Below are 8,728 nucleotides of genomic sequence, written 5' to 3'. Positions count from 1 at the left end.
AAGTGAAAATGCATAAAAATATGTAAACAAAGTGCACGTGCAATTTTATTAGTTAATCCGGATCGTTTAAAAGAAAATATCCTAAGCGGTAGAAAAATATCTAGAAACGACGTCTTTGTATTAATGCATTAAGCAGGTTGTAAAATGAAATAAAGTTCGTTATAATGTCATTAACGTTTGAATTGGCGGTTTAAGCCCTAATTTGTTTTAATCTGTCTTACCAAGTTAACAGGAAAATTCTGTATGATGTTGCTTCACAGATTTAAAACTTTTGTTTTATTATATTCTACTCCCTAAATTAAATTCTCTGGCAACACTTTCCCCTCCTAATCTTGGGTTACAGATATTATAATTTATAGGAACTCTTTCATTAGGATATTTAGCAATTCATCAGTCAGGCCAGTCAGATTAGGATTTTAGCAAATTCTTTTTTTAGTGATTTTTGATGAAAGTCAAATTGCGAAAACACAGGCAAGATAATAAAATTCAGCAACAGTTTATTTAAAAGCAAGGATTTACAAATTTATTTAAAAAGCAAAGGATTTACAATGTCACAAAATCAAAAATATTTTGCTCAAGTGTATTGGTAGGCTAGTATTCTATGGTCAACGCTTATATCACAGGCATGGACCCGGGTATTCCCCCGCCCTCTAAAACTCTATTATTTGTTGTAAATTTGTGTCTGCCGTTTCAGACTCGACTGAATTTTACCTTTTTTTTCAGTATTGTACGCAGCGTTTGCGGCCGCCCGCGCGGTTTATCCAAGTAACGCACAACGGCGGTAAATAAATCTAAAAATTTTGCTGCGCTGGGCCGCATACCTCGTGCGGCATGTCAAAGTTTTCATTTTAGTTAATTGAAAAAAATAGCAAGCATGGATATTTGATCCCTAAATAGTAAGCTTTTGCCCGTACTTTTATGTTTGTACTAGTTTTTTAGGTGTTTGTAGCCTAGGGTTTTTTATGTTGGAATATATTGCCTATAGTGCTAAAGTTTTGCGGGCAGCGCAGCTTAAGATTTCGAAACAAATTCGCGGTGCAGCGCAGTTTGCAAACAACTTATTAAAGTGCGGTGCGCACAGCGAACACGAACTTTATATTCTAACAATTTCTATTGTATGGGTATTGGTAGATAGCTTTAGGCTATATGAAAAAGGATAAAAATTTAAATCAATAAACCATTTTTTTCCGATGGTTTTCCAATTAATTTTCTAAAGAAGAAACCTTCCAGTGCTGACAACAGCTTGTACTAAAACTCTTTCTACTATATATACACGTGTACACCAACATTTTATATTGGACGCGTGACGAGCATGCATAATTATTTTATTGTAAAAACGTTGGTTCTATAATATTCGAATATTACGATAAAAAGAAGAGCGGTAATGTTACGATATACAATAGAATATTTGCTAAAGTTAGTTGGAAACGCGGTCAAATAGCGAAATAAGATAGACCTTTATAGGTACAATGAAACTCTTCAGCGAAAAGCACAGGCCTTGCATAGTTTAGCAAAAAAATGTTTTTATTTATAGCCGCCCTTATTTCCAATTTCTATTTACTTTCCGATGTGTTGTATTTACTAAGCGACATGGTTTAAGTGCACTTGACACAAGTCATAATTAGATGACATTTCTTTTTAAATAAGAAAAAGAGTAGCCTATGTGTAGATGACCGATTTGCATTTCAAAATTTTTTTTAATGAAACTATTGCCACACCATATATAGTAGCCTTTACAGCCAAAATTTCATTGGCATTCCCTTATTTTTAATTTCAGTCCGTTGGATGATTGCAGAGTAACGCCTGGACACGGTATCGCATCCGGTGTCTCGCTGTCACTGTAGAACTCAAATCTTCTCAGCAAATGACAAAGTACAACCCTCATCTGGTGCATTGCGAAGTGCTGACCGATACAGTTTCTGTGACAAAAAGTTGCACAAAGCTGGTAAAAAGCAAAAATACAAACAACAACACAACACTTTTCACAAAGTGGTTAGGGATATGACTATAGACCAGCGCCCCTTAACCGGTGCGCCGTGGAACGTTACCAGGTGCGCCGCGAATAAGTGGGGACAAAATTCTAAAATCTAAAACATTTTTTATTGACTGGTTTATAGGACTATAGTTCAATTTGTAAACGACTTTTCGTAAACCTTGAAACATGTGAATACTATAGTTTAGTTAGAAGAGAGTGATTTGATTACGAAACCCCTTGTTGAATTGATGAAACTTTACCTTTGTCCGGCCGCAAATGGGATGAAGGCGAACGACGAGCGACCAATCGAATTTTCCGGACTAAATCGATCCGGGTCGTAAACCTACAAATATAAGCACAGTTGTGTTTTCTGCAAGCAAGTTTTTAAATTCTATTAAATTTAAACGACAACAATTTTAATTTTTGTTAGAATAACTGAATCATTCATTTATATTTTTCAGGCACAAAGACTAGATTTTTTTCGATTAATGTCGAATGTATTTTTGATTAGATCTCTTATGAGTTTGCTCAAGTCTTGCCTACGGTTTTGCTGTTCTTGGCCTGCGTTTGCCACAATAGACAAGGGTATTCTAATTTACAATAAACTGGTGCACGAGTAAGAATCTATTTTATTCGTTAAGTTATTTTTTGTTTCGTTAAGTTCTTCGCCTAACCACTCTGATCTCGTTGAAGCCGTATAAAAAAGTTTTCTTAACTTTCACGAGCTCTCATTAGTTTGTGGCTAAATTTGCACACGTTTTAGAAACAAATGCCTCACGCATTAAACGCAAGAAAGGTCTGAAGTAATAAGCTACTGAATAGCACAATTAAAATTAAAGTTTAAATTGGCATTAGTTCAAATAAAAAATGCCCATAGTCCCTGAAAACAGCTTCGTGCCCCAAGGAGATAAAGGACACTGTTAAAAAAACTCTGGTTCAGAAAAATCAGTTAAGTGAAGATGATAATCTATCATGATAAGGAATAAGATCATAAGAGAGCCCGTGATTGCTTTGACTTTGAAAAACACGCCAATTTGAATCAATGAAGAAAGTTTAGACGACAACGGGGGATACTCGCCTCTGGGTTATCCCACAGGTGTGGATTGCGGTGCAGGGCGTAAATGTTGACACCCACAAACGTGCCGCTTTTCAGAGTGGCGGGCTTGTGGTCGTTGAATCGGTGCGTCAAGGTCACGTCCTCGGTCAGCTGACGACCGACCACGTGCAAGACTGGCATCAGCCGCAGAGACTCCTTGATGCACTGGGTCACGTACGGCAGGTTAGACATGTCGTTCCTGCGAAAGGTAAACGACACGTTGGTATATATATATATTTAATGTTGTACCAGTCTTGATTATTTGTACGGTAACGTTTCACTATAAGATGTTTCCCATATGTGGATTTCTTGTCCAGCCTAAATTGAAACTTATACACTAATTTATTACTTAGAAATAGTTCGATTAACAAGCGACAAATAAATTCTGCAAATCTAATCAAACTGTTCAACGTGTAAACGAGATAGATTAACAAAGTTTATCGCAACAATTCAAAAACACTGAAGTCTATGCTAAACTATTTGAAGTTCACGTTGTACAGCGTTCACGGCTTACGTCAAGTCAATCTTATTTTTGAATTCAGAGTTAAGTCTTTACAAAACTGTTAATTAGCCCTAATTTGTAAGGTCCCGCCCTAATAAAGCCTGCCACAGGCCCCGTTTTAATTTGTTTAAAAACCGTAGAATGTTTATGTTACTTTTATGTGTATCACAAAACGCTTAAAAGTCTCTTATTTAGGTTGCGGTGTATTGTTTTTCCACAGTTACATATTAGTCACAGTTAAATCATTTAACAAGTATACATGAATGCAGGCATTTTTACATAGGTATAAAATTAATAATTTCACTTTTGGCACAGATGTGTCTTTATTATTATTTTAGTTTTACATACATTTTTTTAATTTTGTCTACTCTTTTTCTGTAGGTTTGTTTTTTCTGTCAGCCGGATACATCAAAGTAATAATTAAAAAAGGTAGTATATTTTGTGCTTTTGCTGGGGAGGAATTGACAGTGTTTCGCTTGTAAGGGAGGAATATGAAAAAAAACTTTGAGAACATTTTTAAGTTAAATACGATATCCTCCTCACACGCTTGTTTTCAAAACGCATAACATAATGTTCTAATCACCTCAAAATCAGTTTAGTTAAGGACGAGGACCCAACATAGACATATCGTTCAAACTGCAGTAAAAACGACTGTTTGCTCACCAATCGACTTCGGACCTCGCCCCCACCACTTGGGCAATCTCGTCGCGACATTTCTGCTGAACAACGAGGTCTTTTGCCAGGAAATACAGGGTCCAGCAAACACCTGCACGTCAATATTTGCTCGTTAAGTCACCGCCGTAATTCCTAGATATAGCCTTTCAATCGTTACATCGTGTTCAAAAAGTAAACATACTGGTTAACCATTGATAAGTGCTACTCTGTAGCGGTGATGCAAAGGGCATACAACATCTTTGGAACCAGAATATATATCATAAAAGATGTACAGGAAATATTACCGTTTGCAACCGTGTCTTGTCCTGCGCTGAAGAAAGTCGTAACCTCGTCGCTGATTTCCACGTCAGTCAATCCGATTCCATCTTGATCCTATTTTTGAAAATAATCTCATTGGCACCATTTTCAGGACAACTTTCAACATTGCTAAATATGTAACTTTTAAGCACAAAGTTGTCTACGTACTTGGGCTACACCAACTTTGGTATCAACTGTCGCCAAACCGCTATTCTGCATTTAAAGGTGAAATAAAGTGAAGCTCTTCTGATTTGTAACTGGGCTGGATCTAGATTTTTGGTTTAGGGCCTTTCGATTTTTGAACATGACGTCACAAAGTTACGCAGTTAGGTGACGTCCAAAAACAATTAAACTTTAAAATTACTTGATCTTCTCAATCAAACTTATATTTAAAAATACAACTGTAAAATCTAATCGTGCGAAGCACCAATAATAGGTTTGTTTGGTTTTCAGGCCTCTTTTTCATCCGCCCTTGAGGGTATAGATTATCATATTTAGAAGTCTGGCGGCATTGTCGACCTAAGATTACCCTGGTTTGAATTAGGATGTCCAAGAAATCGATAGGTTTGCCTTTTCGTTTGCGGAATGTGAACGACTTGTTTCCATCGGCGAATTCGGTCGTTTCGCCATGCTCGGAGTCGTTCGGCAACGAGGCTAATATCGCCCTTCGCTCCTGGATGATCTGTAAGGAAAAGACAAGACACGTCTTTATTGAGGTTTTGACTGAACTACTTTACGCGAAGGACGAAGGTGAATGTTTTTTGATTGACACATGTAGACCATACGTGAGTGCTGCACCTTTTACTTAACAAATATTTCTACAGTTAACATAAAATTTTGTTTTCTTTCACAATGAAAGGTGCGCGAAAGTTGACCACAGTTTTTTGACTTCAAGCCACAACACTCAATTCCCACAAATACACGTTAAAATGTATTGTCCCCACATTGTATAGTTCCCACAATATACGTCAAAAATCAAAGTTTAAAATAGTATACCATATGATATTTCAGTCGGTGATTTTTTCGTTTTTATCTGAGTTGTTCTGTGCTGAGTGTGAAGAAATAGGTTTAATTTTTGCAGTACTAACCCGTCATATTTTTCATATAAATTTACTTTTTACCATAAGTACTGAGTAAGATGGAAAAATTAAGAGGATCTGCGATTGGTGGGGGTAAGTAAACCTCTTAACTCATATTTTACCTTAGCCGCCTTCGTGTGAACGAGATCGATGATTTTCGACAAACGCTTTCCACGCTCGACGTTGTTGAAAATAAAGTTGGGCCAGAGATGTGGGGAGCCCAAGCGGTCAAAGATGATGTTTGACGCTTCCTGGATGCACTTGATGTACATGCCATCGTCCCTTTTCACAAGCAGTTGAAGGTTTAATTTTGTTGTTTACGGATTAATAAAGCTTGTTTGCCAAAACAAACGATTGAAATATCAGTATTATAATGACTAAAGTCAAAATCTTGCCTTAAGTTCACTTAAGTCAAAGTTTTTAAATGACTTGACTTGACTTGAGTCTTTTGGGTAAAACGACTTGCCATGACTTGGCTTAAGTCTTTTTGACAAATTGCTTGGACTAAAATTTAGTGTTTTCATTTAGCATTTTTGTTCTAAAATAGTACATTCTTTAAGTCAAGCCATATTTTGGAAAACAAGGGACAAACATCACATAAGCAAAAGTTACAACACTTGAATCTGGTTTGTCGGATTTTTAACCAATCAAACTTGCATACTTACTCAGAACCTCGTTTCGTTTTCTGCGACATCACACATTCGAGCATGTTATTGTAGGTCATGTGAGAAATGTCAACACTGACATCATGAACAGTCTTGTTGCGAGCCGCTGTTTCGAAACTTTTCATGACCAGTCCGCAGTTCTTGTTGAACACTTCGACGTGGCTGCATTTAAAATAAAACCTTACTATGGGGCCAATATTTATCATGAGATTTCAATATAACCGGCACATTCCAGTCTAACTTCATATTTCACCGAAGAGCTACTTTGCCTAATATTTCTACGAAAATCAGTGTCGTGCGTTGACCAAGGCAGAAAAAAAGGATTTTATGTTGTGTAAAATTGTCGACGAAACCGGTAAAGTTTTCTGGAGTCGGACTACGGAATAGGGGTCTTCTTTTTTTAATTCCAGGGTCGGACTCGGATTGATTTAAACTGGCTCAGCAGACCTGACGCACTTTCTATTTGTTCTGGGCGACTGTGTGCCCGCGAGCACTTTTTTGGTAACCTCTGCACATGTCGGACCAACGTATATGCCAGTTTACGACGTTGACCTGGACATAAACTGTGCCCAACTAACAGCCTTACCTTTTTAGCACATCAAAGTGAAAAATTGGCGAAAGAAGTCGACGATGTCGTTTCCACACGCTGCCTGCTGACGTCACGAGTCCTTCTCGTAAAATTAACTTGAGAAACCTGTAGGCCACGCTTTTGGGAACTGGAACAGCACAAATAAGAAGGTAATAGCGACTAGCAGCAGTATTAAAATTTTAACGTTTTTGTGATAAACAACAGTACAAACAAATAATATGCAGTTCAAATCTAGTGATTTTACATGGAAATTATGGTTTACTTAAAATATCTATGAAATTCTTTAAATGACGAAAAGGTCGGCAACTTTCTGTGGCCCGGTGTTTGCAAGTTTCAGTTCTTACGTGTAGCCATAAAAACACAAACTTCTAATTACAATGGTCCTAAAAATGGAAAATTTAATTTTCAAAGTATTTTCGTCATTATTCTGCCCGAAAAATTTTTTTTTTAAAGTTGCCTTCGTTAGCCACCATTCTGGCACTATAGAGCAACATTCCTTGTAGAATCAGCAATCACTTACAGGATTTTGTCAAAATCGGTTTCACGACGTCTGGGTGGTACACCATGACGGCGAAGTGCATAGGACCCATCCAGTTGGCACTCATGGCCGGCAGGGCCTTGCATCTCTCCACGCTGTTCCGCAGGCCTTGGTAGCTGTTCAATCCGTACTGGCGAGTAAAAATGTTTTATAAAAGCTGTCGTTTGTAGCCAGATTGAATGTTTCTATAAATTACCGATGTATCTGAAAGATAAGTTTGTTTGCTGATACTGTTGACTTTACCCGGAAAGCAGGTCCCAAAGAGTCTGCGCTACACTAACAGAGGATTTTGTGCTTATATTTGCGAAGGAAGATGCGTTGTAAATATTAGGTGTCAGGCCAAAATAACACTTTGTGTAGACCTAATGCACGTAAGTGCGGCCCATTGATTAAAGGGACTACTAAAGATACATTTCTAACAGCAAGATTAGTTTCTGGGCACCTATTATAAGTATTTTATGTAGACCTCCATCTCCTCTTTTCAAAACACAAAAATGACTACAGCTAAAATACATACACAAAATATACTATAAAAAGCAACCCATGTATGTAAGTAAAGCGCATTTAAACTGTTCGGGTCTATTTAGCTAGCAAAAATAAAACCTAGGTAATTTGGAATGGCGGAAAACCTGGTATGCTCAATCTGTTACGTAGACATTTCGTTTATTGGGATTGCTAAAATTAATCCTACTTCCGCCTTACCTTGTGAGCGTGGCCCCAAAGCCAATGGCGGTCGTCGTTGCCTCCGATCTCTTTGGCCATCTTCGCAATTTCCGATTGCCGTTTTGCGAACGGTACAATCAACTTCACCACGATTATGACCAAAGCTACCAGAGCGATTATGTAACTCTGCCATACTCCAATCAACGACTGGTTTAGGGCATTGCTTAGCTGCATTATGAAGGCAGTAATGGTTCGTCCACGCGTTTAGGATCTCAACCTGCAGACAATCCTTTTGTTATAATGTCGGCATATATATTGTAAAAACGTCGGATTCGAATGAAGGCCTCTACTATATTGGTGTGCGTACCAACACTTACGACCAAAACACTTTTTTTTCGTTACTGACATATTTTACTATCTCGGTATTAACCCATTTTAGATCGCTTAATTAGAACACATTGTTTTTATTCAATGCATGGTGTGTTTTTTATTTTCCACACACAAAATGTAAGATGCAAAGCGCTCACTGACCCTGAACAACCTTCTGTTAATAAAAGTTTAAAAAAAATCAAAAATTGTTTAGAAAAAAATGGTAATTTCGTAAAACTAATCTATTCTAAGTAATAAACTCATTAAATCTGAGAGCGAA

General features: G+C 37.4%; 1 protein-coding gene across 1 annotated transcript; it reads right to left on the bottom strand.

The window, feature by feature from the left end:
* Positions 1-1,747: 1,747 nt before the first annotated feature.
* LOC146137895 (cytochrome P450 4B1-like) lies at positions 1,748-8,313 on the bottom strand. Its single transcript, XM_083394466.1, has 11 exons — positions 8,119-8,313; positions 7,399-7,546; positions 6,876-7,005; positions 6,290-6,451; positions 5,747-5,906; positions 5,075-5,227; positions 4,533-4,620; positions 4,237-4,339; positions 3,054-3,270; positions 2,236-2,318; positions 1,748-1,919 (listed from the first exon to the last, which is right to left on the bottom strand). The coding sequence occupies exons 1-11, from the start codon at positions 8,311-8,313 to the stop codon at positions 1,748-1,750; spliced, it is 1,611 nt and encodes a 536-aa protein (XP_083250592.1).
* Between the last annotated feature and the right edge of the window lie 415 nt (positions 8,314-8,728).

Source organism: Ascidiella aspersa, chromosome 7 (genome assembly GCF_963924565.1).
Source record: "Ascidiella aspersa chromosome 7, kaAscAspe10.2, whole genome shotgun sequence".
NCBI classification, from domain to species: Eukaryota; Metazoa; Chordata; class Ascidiacea; order Phlebobranchia; family Ascidiidae; genus Ascidiella; species Ascidiella aspersa.
Note: the sequence above shows the minus strand (reverse complement) of the source record. Positions and strands in the feature narration are given on the sequence as shown.

Bases quoted from the DNA above. Each gene is read 5' to 3' on its own strand.
- LOC146137895 (XM_083394466.1), bottom strand. From the start codon at position 8,313: ATGCAGCTAAGCAATGCCCTAAACCAGTCGTTGATTGGAGTATGGCAG. The intron at 7,006-7,398 runs GTAAGTGATTGC...GTGCTGTTCCAG, and splicing joins ACCGATTTTGACAAAATCCT to TTCCCAAAAGCGTGGCCTAC. The intron at 5,907-6,289 runs GTAAGTATGCAA...GCTTGTGAAAAG, and splicing joins AAAACGAAACGAGGTTCTGA to GGACGATGGCATGTACATCA.